The 15771-nt window shown below is 38.4% G+C and overlaps 1 protein-coding gene across 1 annotated transcript; it reads left to right on the forward strand.

Moving 5' to 3' along the window:
* The first annotated feature begins 4618 nt into the window (after window positions 1-4618).
* On the forward strand, window positions 4619-15404 carry si:ch211-229d2.5 (zona pellucida-like domain-containing protein 1). The gene is made up of 10 exons (XM_022674647.2): window positions 4619-4848; window positions 4940-5160; window positions 7175-7359; window positions 8452-8524; window positions 8640-8737; window positions 10247-10327; window positions 10436-10604; window positions 11822-11927; window positions 13896-13913; window positions 14017-15404. Exons 1-10 carry the CDS (start codon window positions 4755-4757, stop codon window positions 14151-14153), a joined length of 1182 nt encoding a protein of 393 aa, XP_022530368.2. The 5' UTR covers window positions 4619-4754; the 3' UTR covers window positions 14154-15404.
* Window positions 15405-15771: the final 367 nt, after the last annotated feature.

A 15771-nucleotide genomic window follows, 5' to 3' on the forward strand; every position in this document is an offset into this window, starting at 1 on the left:
ACTATTTATACTCCCCATTCACGCATTCCTAGGCCAGCCCCAAGACCTCCGGAATTCACCCCCAGAACTGTGCCCAGACTGGCCTCACAGACAGTATCACAGACTTGTGCCAGTCCTGGGTCTTTTCTCATTTTTGTACCCATGTCCGTTCCCATTTTAGTTCCAGTTCCTGTCTGTGTCCCTGTACCCATTTCCAGTAATGTCTCAGTTCCTGTTCCTGTCACTGTGTTTGTGTCCGTCCCTGTCAATGTTTTTGTCCCTGTTCCCCTGTCCAGTCTACTCTCCTGTTCACTCACTGTTTCCATCTCCTGTCCAGTCCAACATCCAGTCTCCTTTTTTATCCAGTGTCCTGTCTAATGTCCAGTCTCCGTTTATGTCCACTGTCCAGTCCCCTGTTCAGTCTCGTTTCCCATCCCCTGTCCAGCCCAATGTCCAGTCTCCATTTGTGTCTAGTGTCCAGTCTAACGTCCAATGTCCGTTCACATCCTCAGTCCAGTCCCCTGTTCAATCTCCAGTCCAGTCCCCTTTGTTGTCTAATGTCCAGTCTGTGTTTCAGCCCTCTGTCCAGTCTCTGTTCTCGTCCCCTGTCCAGTCTTTGTTCATGTCCCCTGCCCTGTCTGCATCCATGCCCAATGTCCAGCCCCCTGTCCAGTCTGCATCCTTGTCCAACGTCCAGCCCGCTGTCCAGTCTTTCGTCCAGTCTCCGTCCCCTGTCCAGTCTTTGTTCATGTCCCCTGCCCTGTCTGCATCCCTGCCCAATGTACAGCCCTCTGTCCAGTCTCAGTTCTCGTCCCCTGTCCAGTCTCTGTTTTTCCCACCTCCCCAGTCTCCATTCCAGTCCCAGTATGTATCCCCTGTCCAGTCTCAGCCCCCCGTACAGTCTGCGTCCTTGTCCAATGTCCAGCCACATGTTCAGCCCCCTGTCCAGTCTGTATCCTTGTCCAATGTACAGCCCTCTGTCCAGTCTCTGTTCTCATCCCCTGTCCAGTCTCTGTTTCTACCACCTGTCCAGTCTCTGTTCCAGTCCAAATTAGTACCCCCTGTCTAGTTTCCTGACTCTGTTCCAGCCCCTGTGTTTGTCCCCAGGTCTTGTTGTCAGGTGCTTTTTTGAGCACATGGCATTGTTTTGTTATTGTTCTGTCTCCACCCTAGCCCAGCCCTAGCCATTAGTGTTGTCACCTTGTGTCTTGTTTGTAACCCCGCCCCCTCATTACCTGTCTTCACCCTCCTTGTGTATAAATAGCCTCTTGTATGAGTGTTGCCTTGTGGAGTCTTTTGTATCTTTGCTGTCTGTATATCCAAGTTTTGTATTTTGTGAATTTATGTTCCCTGAATCCAGGTCTGTTGTTTTGTTAATTCAGTAAGTGTACCTATTTTATTTTGTGTCCCTAGTGTTCTAGTTATTCAGTGTTTTGTTTGTTTAGTCATACTTAGTTTTGTTCTATTCAATATTCTACTTCCAAGGGTTTATTTCTTTATTTATGCGATACCCGTGCTTGTTTTCTGTTTGTTTTCATTCATCTTGTTTATTAAATATACTTGTAATATATCTGCACTTACGTCCACCCTCTCATTCGTAACAAAAGTGTTCTAAATTAGATAAAATAAATAAAAATAAGCCCTTACTTTTCCTTTGTGGCTAAAATACTGCCTTGCACTACTATAACTGTTGTTTTTCCAGTGCAGTTAGTGAGGTTAAGCTACTGTTTTATTGGCTGAAACTTTTTCATTGGTTTCTAAATGTCTGTTGTGATGGACAACAGGTCTCAGTCAGTGTTATGTGCAACAAAATATATATAAAAAAAGAAACAACATGATGTTCATATTATGCAATGGACACGAGGTCTGAAATGGTGAACATCATTTATTGTAAAGTGCAATGTTATGTAAATTAAAAATGTAATGTAAAACAAGGGATTTCATAAATGTGCACCAGCTTTAATTCACTGTGATTTCACGTATGTAGTAGGTGCACCTTTAGTTGCAATCACTGCATGCAAATTTACTCCATTCCTATTTGCAGAACTGCTCTTACACACTACACACTCTTTTGGATTTGTTGTCGGTCTGGGCTTTGACCAATCCAGACCATTCTACTTATTGTCTTTAAACAGTTTCTGTGTAGTCTTTGCTGCATGTTACCAGTCATATGCTATGTTCACATTACCAGACTGAAATGACTCAAATCTTATTTTTTGCTCAATGTGGCTCAGATCTGATTTATTCATGGCTATGTGAACATGCCAAATCTGATATTTTCAAATCAGATTTGTGTCACTTTCATATGTTGTTCTAAATCATGAATGTGAACGGTCAAATCACGCTTTAGCATTAGTGCTATGTGCTTCTTTCTCGTACCCACACATCTCTTGGTGCAGCTGTGCAGCAAAAACAGCAAAAGCAAACCGCCTGGCCTTTATTTCACCTCCTGGACCTGAGCATGAACTTCAGAGCAGCTGTTTACTCTCCACTCCAGCAAAAGATGCTCCACATATGAGCTGCTAACTCATCCATTTCCCTTTATAAAGCTACGAGTCTCTCGTCTCTCTAATATGAGGGTTTTTGTTGTTGGTGAAGAAGAAAGAGACGTTTATACAGGTATCAATGTGCAGCATGTGAAGCGTTTCAGGGACAGATTCGTTCACATTACACACAGATACAGATCACTTTCGTATTTGAGCAATGTGGCTTATAATGTGAACGTAGCCATAGTCCTTTTGCAGACTGAGTGAGACTGTCCTCCAGGATTTCTCTATATTGTGCTGCACTTGTTTTACACTCCTCCTATACAAGCCTTTCAGGGTCTGCTGCCTAGAAGCATCCCCACGTCATGATGCTACCACCACCATGCTTTATCATGCAATTCTCTCTGAACTCTCCCATAAATCTTATACTGGTGAAGAACCTGGGTAAAAGCTGGTGTATACACAGTCTCTCCTGCTGAGCTGTAGAAGCTTTCAACTTCTGCAGAGTAGACATGCAGTCTGTGTCTTGGAGGCCTTCCTCACTAGTGCCCTTCATGCAAAGTCTCTCAGTCTGTAAGGACAGTCTGCTGTGGGCAGATTTACACGTTTTACCACAGGGGGTGTTCAGTGAGTTGCTTCACAATTTATATGCACAGTATATGGATATACACAAATTAAACAGTTTTTGCTGATAATAAATTAGAAAGTGTCGCATAATCGGTATTTCTTCACTAATAGGTCCAAGACTTTTTTGAGTTAGCATAAAAGTGCAAGTGGCTTGTGAAATGCAGCTCCTGAGAAACAACTGAGAAACCATTTTCTTTTTAATATTTAACTTTAATATATTGTTGTTCCTTATATGCATCCTTATATAAAGTTGTAGTGTGAAAGAGTGCTTTGACGTTACACCTAAGTAAAACCCTTTTGGATACAACCATTTTTAAAGATTCCATGAAGAACTGTGGCATGCAAATCCAAATGAGTCTTATTTAATCTGGCTTTTGGCACGCTTTAAAGCACATGGTGAATGAAGCCTACTAGTGCAAAAATGCCATAAAATTTCTGAATCAGTTTCTCTGATATTTGCTATTTATAGGTTTATAGGAGTAAAATGAACATTGTTGTTTTATTCTATAAACTACGAACAACATTTCTCCCAAATTCCAAATAAAAATATTGTCATTTAGAGCATTTATTTGTGAAAAACATGAAGTGGTTGAAATAATAAAAAGATGAAGAGATTTCAGACCTCAAATAATGCAAAGAAAACTAGTTTTCATGCATCTCGGCATCATGTTCTCCTCCACCAGTCTTACACACTGCTTTTGGTTAACTTCATGCTGCTTTACTCCTGGTGCAAAAAAAATTGAGCAGTTCAGTTTGGTTTGATGGCTTGTGATCATCTTTCTCTTCATTATATTCCAGAGGTTTTCAGTTTGGTAAAATCAAAGAAACTCATCATTTTTAACTGATCTCTTATTTTTCCAGAGCGCGGTCAAAACATTATTATTTAATTTTGTGTTTGTTTGTATCTTTTTGCACCTGCTAGTGCATATATCATGGTGATTATAAGAAAATTCATTACTTTTTGATGGAAAATGGCAAAACCTGGCTTTAATACATTGTGCTTAAATGCCCAGGAAAAGGGTTCCAATTTGTAATTTTTGCATTATTTTTTTATATTTAAGCACATTTCTATCTTAGCCCGTATATACTGACGACCACCCTGTGCTTAAACACAACTAAGGCATTAAAATCAAGGTTAGTGTATTATTCCTGCTGCACCTGTGAACGGGGTGTTGCATTGTGTGTGTTCCTAAAAGAGCATGTACCTAGTTTATTAAATTACACATTAGCATGCTAAAAGTAAAGGCTGTGTACACACTGCGACAAAGACTCTGGTCATTGTTTCTGGCCCTTCTTTGAAGAAAGTGCGTGGAGTTGTAACCTTACACATTACGTTTGCTTGCCTGTGGGTAAGTTGGTGGCATCTTATCCGAAGGGAATTGTTCACAGGCAACCCAAGCAACCTTGTAAAATGACAACGACCTTGTTTCTGACCAATGCCGAGAGCGAGAGGCTGGAGACAGAGTACGCTGTTTTTTTGGGAGGACCACATATATAAAAAACAGGATGTGGGGATCCAGGCTTAATGCGACTCTTTGCCCAGGTCAGACAGGATAGGATCATCGTTCAGGGATTAAAAGAAAGCACTGTCGGAATTTCTCAGAGGCCTTAAGCTTTTCTTCTGTACTGATATTGATGTAGGGACAGTAGCTAGTAGCTGAGATGTTTGTCTTCAGCCTTCTTCTACTTGGAGTGCTCCTTCCAGGCTTCCAGGCCCTCACTCTGGAAGAATGTGGCAGCAATGCCAGACGTCCAGGTAATGTGCTGCGGATTTTCTTTAATTTCATCCCAATTTTCTAGTGGAAAGAGCTTCTAATTGGAGTGTGTTTTGCTTTGTACCGTCACAGCGTACACAGACATTTCCGTGGTCTGTGGGACCCAGTTTATTGAGTTGTCCATCTTGGTATGTCCTGTCATTTATACTGGATACAATGAGAGCCTGCTGATTCTCAACCAAATGGGGAATAATCCCAACTGTCAGGGGCGGCTGAACACCTCTGTCACTCCTCCGGTCGTCCGCTTCACTTTCCCACTCAGAGAGGCTGATTCCTGTGGCAGCATCTTTGTGGTGAGTGGTGAAAAGGTCAAAGCTTCATTATAATAATCAGCTTATCTCTCCAGGGGAGGGCGCTACAGCTCCTTCTTTTTCTCTATAGTCTGTAGATGTGATGGGTCTCAAATGGACTTTTCAAATACTGTTGAAAATGAAAGAGAACACTTTTCCTTTTCTTTTGTCTCCTTTTATAAATATTTTTTTAGGAGTTTAGGACTGTTGTCTTATTTATGTTCTTAGTTCTTATTGTTTAATCAAAATGAATACAGTCCTGTAAGAATTTTGAATCATTTTGTTTATAGAATAAAAAAAAAATACTGTTGAAAAAGAAAGGGAATGGGATTTCAAGGCAAAAACCTTGTATCTTAATTTTTAACGTTTTTGACTTCTTGACGTAAAGGGTGTCTGGATTAAAATTCTTTATATTGTACCCTAAAAAGATACAAAGATTGTAACGTAAAAAGAACATAGAAATCTTAAAAAATATAAAATATATATATTTAAAAAAATATATATATTATATATTTTACTTGCATTGTCTTACAGTGAACATTAAGAAAGTTAAAAATGTTACCATGTTCAAAATGCAAGGTTTTTGTCCAATTTGAGTTTTGCTTGTTTGGAGGATATCTATATGTATCTTTATTTAGTTTAAGCTTTTTAAGCATTTTACCATCATATAGAGTATTTAGAGTTTAACTGGTGTAGCTGGTCTGTACTCAACCAGTCTACTAAAACACATGCTATGCTGGTCATACAGAAATAAAGAGTTAATATAACAAGACAGACATCACCAATTTTTTTAACCAACTTGACCAGCAAAGACCAACTTAGATATTTATGTATATATATATATATATATATATATATATATATATATATATATATATATATATATATATATATATATATATATATATATATATATATATATATACACATTTAATTACAGTTAATTAGTAATATGTTAAGTTTGTGTTATTCGCAATATGTTTGCCTTAGAGGCAGTGTTTCTTTACTTTCCTACTTTTCTTTCATGTGAAATATATTTTGATGTCCCCATGTTCCAGTAAACAGTCCTTTCCATTATTTTCTCAATTATGATACATTTGCATTTTTTTCGTATTTATATATGTATATATATATATATATATACATATATAAACTCCCAGTGGGAGTTTAACCTCACTCATTCTAAAGGTCATCAATAGAGCAGCACAGCTAGCGACTAGTGTATATTGTCATTGTCCGAAGAAAAACAAGTATCTCCAAAACAGCAACTTCACAGAGAAAGAAAGTTTAGAAAAAAACTTCAATAAACTTAATAAAACTTTAAATAGAAGTCAATGTAAAAATAGTTTATTTCAGGTCATTTTTAAGTATTTCTTTTTGTCCGTTCATTGAGAAATTTGGGCACAATGTAAGAGACAGTTTCTCTGTTTGAATTATGTAATAAATTAAAAATTGACAAAAATTGAGAGACTAATTTTTCATAAAAGATCAGCTCTACAAATAAACTCACCTCAACAATTATCATATTAATTACTTGTAATTTTTCCACCATTAGCAATACCGGCTGGAGAAGTGCCTGTTCATATAAAACTTGAGAACTAAACTGAACAGAAACCCTAGAAAAAGAGTGGTTTAACTCTAATCTCACCCACAGAGCTCACTGATAGGTCTACTGAGCACAACAAACCGACCAATCAGGATGCATTGCCCTCTATGTAATCCTCTCACTATGTCTTTCACACACTTGTTCTGTCACTCTTAATCACTTCCTAAAAATGCTTGAGATAGTCTGTTAGAACAATTTCCTGATATTTTATACTTTACAGTATATGATTTATGATATTGAAGAGCTCCTAATAAGCTATCAATATGCAGTAGAGTCACAGAAATCACGTGAAAAGTGGGATGTCAGCAGTTTTGTCTTTTATTTAATACAGAAGGTCTTTGGGTTAATCATTGGAAAGATATGAAAAGATATAAAAATGACTTTGTATGTGTTTTTATCATTTTTTTAAAGACCACCAGCGCTCCAGGCACAGGCATCTTCTCAGACTTCTCTAACATCCAGACGGTGAACGTGAGTGGGGTGGTCCGCTCCTTCGACCCCACAATGGGAACCGTGACTTACAATGCTGAGCTGTCCTACTTCTACTCATGTGCTTATCCGCTGGAGTACCTCATCAACAACACAGTCGTTGATGTGTAAGTTTGTTTTTGTTTTTGTTGCTGTTGTTTAATGTAAATCAAACATTTCTGCCTTAACTGGATTTGCACTGGGTAATAATAGGTCTAAGTTAATGAATTAAGACAATAAGTTTATATACAAAGTGCTTAGCATCATGTCCCATGACTTTTGGCATGTCCAATAAGGGCTAATCAATCTAATACATTTACTTGTCTGTTCACACTGACAATTTTAGCCAGATGCTGATGGTCAAATTATACATCCTGATATCCCATTACTTTTGCCATGTCAGTATACAGCTCTAGAAAAAAATAAGAGACCACTTCAGTTTCACAATCAGTTTGTCTGATTTTTCTATTTATAGGTTTATGTTTGAGTAAAATGAACATTGCTGTTTTATTCTATAAACTACAGACAACATTTCTCCCAAATTCAAAATAAAAATATTGTTATTTAGAGCATTTATTTGCAGAAAATGAGAAATGGCTGAAATAACAAAAAAGATGCAGAGCTTTCAGACCTCAAATAATGCAAACAACACACAATACAACTTCATATTCATAACATTTTAAGAGTTCAGAAATCAATATTTAGTGGAATAACCCTGGTTTTTAATTATAATTTTCATGCATGCTCTCCTCTGGCATGTTCTCCTCCACCAGTCTTGCACACTACTTTTGGATAACTTTTATGCCTTTTGCCTCCTGGTGCAAAAATTCAAGCAAATCAGCTTGGTTTGATGGCTTGTGCTCATCCATCGTCCTTTTAATTATATTCCAGAGGTTTTCAATTTGATAAAATCAAAGAAACACATAATTTTAAGTGGTTACTTATTATTTTTTTTTTCATAGAGCTGTTTATCAGCCTGAAATAATTCATATCGCCTGAAGACATATATATTTTTTTACATATTTAGAATTCTTGTATGCAGCCATTAACTTTGGTCAATAAACAGAGAGCTCAGTTTATCGACCAGCTATTGGTTGGTCACTCTGTTCAATCTGTAATCTGTAATAAGAGTCATGTGTAATGAGAGCAGCCTGGTCAGAGGTTCGTCTGCAGTACAGCATCTTAATAGTCTGAGACCAGCTCTCTGCTTCCTTCTGCAGGTCGTCCTCCTCCATTGCAGTAAAGGACAAAAACGGTACGTTCATCAGCACTCTGAGCATGCAGCTCTTCAAGGTAAGAAGACTCAGAAGTTCTGGAAAAAGGTCAAGTTTCTCATTAAACCCACTATATGTCTTATGTCTTGCCATAATCCTTTACTACTCAAAATGTTTTGACCTTTTTTTTACAGGATAGGAACTACACTTCTCCGCTGATAATCCCTCCTCTGGGAATTGAAATGAGAACTACTATATATGTTCAGGTCATCGCTGCGAACCTGACAGCACAGTACGTTTTTTATTTACTTCTGCTGTGTCTTAAGAAGCAACACGCATTGTCTGTCAGTAGAAGTTGCACTGGAGAAACGAACTAATACCTGCACCGGAAAGAGGCTCATTCCACAGCGCTGAAGTATGGATTCACCCTCCTCCTGCTGTTGGTAGTAGGCAGTCCATCACAAACCCTCAGAGTTCATACAGTCATGACAAACCTGAAAAAAACATAAATATTTGAAAATAGCAATTTCCAGGCATGGATAAGGTTTGCAAATATAAAAATACCCAGAAAGTTTCTGTAAAGTCATGGAAATTTGCAATCTACCAATGTGTGTTTCCATTTATTGACTGAAAAAGCTGTTCAGCTCAGAGTTCATTCAGTAATTTAGCCCAAAACAATGGAGCTCTCAGGAACTGACACACATTTTATTATTGATATTATTGAAGATTATGTACCAACGTTGCTTAAAAAATGTTTTTTTTCTGTACTGAAATTTTAAAAATCGTATGGGAATGAAAATTTGCTTTAAACACGTGGAGTTATGTGTCATAACTAAGTTTTGGGAGTGAGCCACGCCCTCACTCCTCCCACTTCCATCCCTATTTAAACAGTCACTTCCTCTCTACCTACTCATTGAACAAACCTCGCACCCACCTCCTCCCCATCTTCCTCCTTCTTTAATTTTATTCTCTTCTCATGTTTCTCTTCATGAGAGGGGGGGCTTCGGCTTCACGCTTTACAGCGAAGCTGCCCCGAACTCCATCCCAAATACTCTGAGTTCGCTCCCCCTCTTTCTTCTTCTCTGCCCAATCAAGGGCGTGGGTCAATACTAGCAAAATGGGAAAGTCCTGAAAAAGGCATGTAAATTAATAGGTTAAAAACCTTTATGAACCCTGAACCCTGGATATATCAGCTAATAGCGTTTCCTAAAGGAAGGTGACCCTGACCCCGCCCCCAAACTGTCAAAACCACCCCTTTCAACAAAGAATCCTGTTCATGCAGCTTGCCATCAGCTGCCGGAGCCCTGAGAGAGCACAATTGGCCTTGTTCTATGTGGGTGGGTACAGTAGATGAGGCTCTCTCCCCTCATCACTCCAAAGGGTGATGTCGATCCGCACAAGACGTCTGTGAGCTGATGTATCAGAACCGAGTCACCATGCACACATGATCAGATTAGCTAAAAAAAAAAAAGACCAAGGGCCCTATTGACACCCTGCAAGGCACGTTGTGATGCTCATTGCTATCTTGCACCTCGTCAACAGTCTACTTTTATGCATTGCTCCCACACTGTTAAAATAGCTTTGAAGTTTAGAAATAAATCTACACTGATGGGTGTGGTGGTCTGGAAGTGAGATATATTTTAGCAGTGTAAAACACAGGTGCGCTACTGACTTAAATGAACCTAGACAACAGTCAATCGTCAGAGTCCATTCCTATAGGTACGCCCAGCACTCATACAACCCTGCTCATTAAACACACATGATTGATTGATGATTTAAAACTTTTCTTCTTCCTCCACAGATATAATGTTATGCTGGACCAGTGCTATGCCTCCGTCTCTCCTCTGCCCTCCAACTCCACCGTTTTCAATCTTTTTGTCTCGTAAGTCAATGAAAAGTCTGTAAAATTTCCCGCCCAATTTTTCTGAATCAGACCTGTGGCTTGTATGAACCTGGACCTTATGGATTTGCACGTTCTTCTTCTCCTCAGGTGCTCAAAGGACCGCTTTACTACCATGTATGAAAACGGAGACACGCAAAGAGCTCGCTTCAGCTTCCCGGCCTTCAGATTCACCGAGCAGCAGAACCAGACCGTCTCCACCTACTACCTGCACTGCATCACCAGGCTGTGTGAACGCACCAACTGCAACCAGTTTAAGGTACAGTGAAACTGTGTGTGTGCTGTCACAGTTTCTATTTCTGTTCAGGCAGTTTATTTATTAACACAGAAATTATGCCCATAAATTAAAAATCTTACTTATTTTACAGTGTAGTTATAAATAATACAGCAGAAGGGCTTGATAACAGCAGGTATAAATTTAAGACGTTAAAAGAAGACCATGAGTTAAATCTAAAAATCTAAAAAAAAATGTACAGTCTATTATAATCTATATATATAATAATATATAATATCTTTTTTAAGATGATTGTGAAATATAATAATAATGATTAATTGTTATATATAATTTAATTGTTAATAAAGATACTAATTATTAAGGATAAAAATATAACGGGAGGCGGATGTAAAAGCGGGTACTTTAATAATATAATAACAAATAAACAAACAAACAAACAAACAGGGAGTAAGCGAGAAAATAAGCAAATATAAACAAACAGAGAAAACCACAATGAACTAAACTAGACAAATTATAAACTAAACAAGACTAGGAAATAAACCCAGATATAAACGAGAGATAAACAAGAAATAAACAGAGATAAACAGATAAAAGAGGTGCAATAAACTAGGGCAAAATACAAGGTAACATGGAAAGACAAACAACGGAGGAAGGTGCAAAGACCGATGAATAAACACAGACAAAAGTGGACTATTTATACAAACAGGAAACAAAGAACACCTGGGGAGATAGGTAACGAGGGGCGGAGTTACAAATTACAGACACGTGACAGAAAATAACTGGGGAAACACACTGGGAAACGCGGAAACACAGGGAAACAGAGCGAGGGCGTGACAAAAATACTAATAAAAATCAAGCAATAAAACTTAAAATAATAAAATAATAAATAAGTACATCACAATTAACAAAAAAATCATGTATTAAACAAAATCAGACATTATATGTGCAATATAAAAAAACATTAAAAATAAAAATGCTTCTTTTGAACAAAATTTTATAATATGATATCAGTATTTTATTACACCACAATAAACTGCTGTTTTAAATACTTATGTTTTGGTCTTGCACTGTGGTAATAGTCACATTTTATTATATCTTCAAATAATTCTTTATATCAAATTTTAGAAGATCCTGTTTCATTCTGACTGTCTCCTTATGCCCTTATGCTAGCTGATTATTTAATATGTATGCCTTAATAGACATAAACATTTGTATATAAATATTTATATATATATATGCAGGTGGGGCAGTGCAGGAGGAAGAGAAGAGAGGCTGAGACGACTATAATTAAGGACAGTATCTCTGCGCTCATCACTTCAGTGCCCATTGTGACTCAGGAGGACAATTGTACGTATATTCTTTTTTTTCTACATGTTGAAGCAACTGTTCAACCAAAAGTCAGATCTGCACAATTCTTTCCCCTCAAGTGTAGCTTCAACAGTCTAGCACTGGACCTATAAAGCTAATGCTAAAGCTAATGTAGTTAACATGTAATGACCTCTTATGTCCCTCAGAACACTACTTGCCAAATACTTACAGTAATTCATTACACAGTGGTCTCATAAGGAAACATATTGTGAAAAATGATGTTTTTTCAGTGCATTTGGAGATACATTTGGGCATGTGGAGTGCCTAGAAAACCACAAACGGTGAAATCAGACAAGCCGAGACAGGGTTTTGTGGGCTGCTCAGCTCTGAAATCTTCTAGTGTTCTTATTTTGCTCCCCTTACAAAATCAAACATAGATACATTAAAGTTATATCACCCCTCACCCACACACCCCCCCCCCTCCAATCTCAGCAGATCTGTCCACAGCTTGAAAAGAATTTGCGCCATGTGTTTTCATGCAAGCATCGACCAAACTAGCAATATAAAGATATGTATGTAAAGTAAAGTAAAAAAAAACGCAGCATCCTAGCTAACAGACAACAGAACAAGAACGTTTTCAACGTTTTGAAAAGGTTAGCCTGTAATGTTACAAAAATAATGTTCCAAGAACATTCTGAAAACGTGTGACATAATAATGACCAGTGAGTTTTTTGGCTTTCTCTGTCACATGACATCATGTTCAGTAGCTCCTCCATTTCCAGTCGCTGTTGTGTTTACGTGGATCTCCGTGGAAACGTGCACCCAAAGTGTAATTACGGTGCGCAGCAGTGGTCAAATAGCTTTTTTATTAAACGCGGATGATGAAACTTGGAGATGTGCGTCCGGACGGGACTAAAATGTCCGGAGGACCACAGAGTTCAGAGAAAAACAGTAGATAATTCAGCCTGTAATTTTCTCAGATGACGTCTGAGAAAAACATGTACATGGTCGTTCCAGATGGGAATAAAATCACAGAGGACCCCTAAAAAAAAGAAAATGACCCCAGGACCCCTTAAGAAACTAATCCTGTCTGAATATGGCTTAAGAATACCTAGAAAACTTAATAGACTGAAGTTTCTAAAAAAATTTACTTCAACGTTTAAAAAACATTACAACGTTCAACTATGCAAAAATTGTTAGCTGGGATTCTAAAGACAGGCTGCAAGGAAGATCCTGCCACTTCCAATTGCGACCTGAAACTTGTGAGAGAGAATCCAGCCTTCTATTTTACTGTGTGAAAATGTTAATATCCGATGACAGCACTGTTAAACACTTATATCCAGCAGTGAGATGTTCATACCTTTCAACATCAGGACGTATTGTTGCCTTCTTGACTTTGTTAGAGAACGTCATCACTACACTGCGCTAGATGGCAGTCTTTCCCTTCATCACTCCCAGGGTGATGTTGATCTGCACAAGGCTGCGTCTGTGAGCTGATGTATCAGAACCGAGTCGCTGCGTTTTTCTCCGAGCGTTAGCGCTGTGATGCTGCTCGGAAATGCTGCATCAGCAGCAGCTCAAAAAGAGGCGGAGTCTGACTTCACATGTATCAGAGGAGGCATGTGTAAGTCTTCACCGTCCTGGTGTGTTGGGGCACCACTAGTATTAGGGGGAGTCCTAATGAGTGGGTTGGTGAGAAAATGTCAAACAAAAAAACTCCAGTACTGCTGTGATTTTCTACTTATCTTGGCAGATACTACTTATCTGGGATAAATGTTCGGCTTTTAAACTTACATTTATTACCCTGCTGAAGACTGGTTGATAATCTGGTTAATCAGCATAAATGGTATTTTGGTTATATTTTATATTTTTGGGTTTGATGGTTTAGCTGTTTTTTTCAAGCATCAACAAAATGGTTCACTTTTTTCCAGCAGTGCAATGAATTAGAAAAAAATGTAAAGGACAATCTGTTTAAACTTATTATTTCTTTCTTATTATTTTTTTCAGCCATGGCCTCCAATACAGGTAAGTTGACTTTTTTTATTTAGCATCATTTAATTTGCATACATATTTAACCAGTAATGACTATTTGAGCAGTCTGAGTAACAGAAGTGTGTGTGTGCTGCAGTGACCACCCAGGCCAAGGCTGCAAATAAAGGTTCCTCAGTGGGTCTGAGCGTTGCTGTGGCTGTTCTGGTTGTGGTGGGCACCGTCGCTGCCCTGATGGCTGTGACCTTTTACCGCAAACTCAGGTGGTTCCACTGATCGCCATCTGTCGTCTGACGTCCGTGATGGGGGACTTGCTTGAGTGCAGGTTGAGGAGGGAACCTGGGCTTTCACCCTGCTGTCTGTGCATAGTTTTGCATTAACTTTTCCTATAGAAGGTTATGTGGTCTGTCATAAGACTATATAATACTCATAAAAAAGGTATGGGCAGTTTATAATATCAACATGTGCTGTAAACTTTGCGAAAAAAAAAAAGTTTTTTTTTATTCTCTCACATGTAAACTGTCATTTTTTCACTGTGTTGTTGAAAAAAAAAATGCTGGTAGGGTTTTGCAAATATTACTGTTAATTTCTTACAGTTTGCTGCCACGATAATGGGAACACTTGAGTAAGTGGGGAATATAAATGATGTAAAAGCAGGAGCTTCAAAACAGATGTGGCTCATGAATTAGCTGAGTTTTCAACTCAGGATGCAAAGCCAGAGGTGGTTTAAAATAGCCTCTTTTTATGGTTGTACTCAGTGATTCATCCGCACTTTTATCAAATTTGTATCCTTCATTCACTCCAATGTTGCTTTTATGTGTTTTTGGCTGTTGATTGGTCTCTGCGGATCCAGCTTTTAAACAATTCTCCACAACAGAGAGCCTGAAGGCCTTGAATATTGTAATTCAATAAACTGTATTCAGTGAAAGAAGCAGACACAACTGCTTTAGTAGCTTTAGGAGCTTCAGTAGCTGTAGTGGCTTTAGTGCGGTAGTCAAGAGAAATTAATAATGTTGATGGACATGTATTGGTAGAGCATCTTGCTGAATGCATGATTATTCCTTACAAAATGGTCTGAACTTCTGTTTTGCTCTCATCTAAAAGCCTTTTGATTGAGACGAGCTCCCGTGCATTTTGTCCCGGTTCTGTTGAAACAGCAACTCGCAGGATAGAAGGAACGCATTAACGAAGAAGGTCTAATGCGTCTGTTGCAGATTGCACGGCTAGACGGCTGTTAATGTAGACTATTGATTTTGAGAACATCACTGTGTTTATATCAGCTCTTATAGTGTATATGCATGTGTTATTATCATTATTATTGGGCTATTAAAGCTTACAGGGCTGTAAAGATTGGCTGCATGACTTCATTCATTCTGTTAGCCATTAAGACTCCATTACATTGACTACATATAGTGTGTTTACAATCACAGTATCGGCACTCCTACTCCTATATTTAACTCTTTAGCGTACAGTGACTTTACAGTGAGTACACAGACCTGTAATGGTATGTAAATGTTGTTAATAAATTGTTAATAAACTGTTTAAAACATCTGTTCCAGTCCATTCCCCTTCTAAGCTAATGTGCTCCTAATTTGGCCTACGTGGGTGGAACGTGGGTTAGGTAGGTTCCAGGTGAGATCCAGGTGGGCATGGGCTCTAAGTGGGCTAATATTTGATTGGTACCTGGACCCAGCTGTGCTTTCTAAATAGGCCCCATCATTATAGACCACCTGAAAGAAGAACTCTGGTGTAAAATGGACTTTTGTTGTAGTAAAACAAGATAAAAAGTACCTACCTTTGATGAATAGCACACCTCTGTTCTCCTGCAGCTTTCTAAGATCCAGAAGTTTAAACAGTTTGTCCAAACACACTTCAGACTGGGTGACAGTACAGT

This window comes from Astyanax mexicanus, chromosome 18, assembly GCF_023375975.1.
Source record: "Astyanax mexicanus isolate ESR-SI-001 chromosome 18, AstMex3_surface, whole genome shotgun sequence".
NCBI classification, from domain to species: Eukaryota; Metazoa; Chordata; class Actinopteri; order Characiformes; family Acestrorhamphidae; genus Astyanax; species Astyanax mexicanus.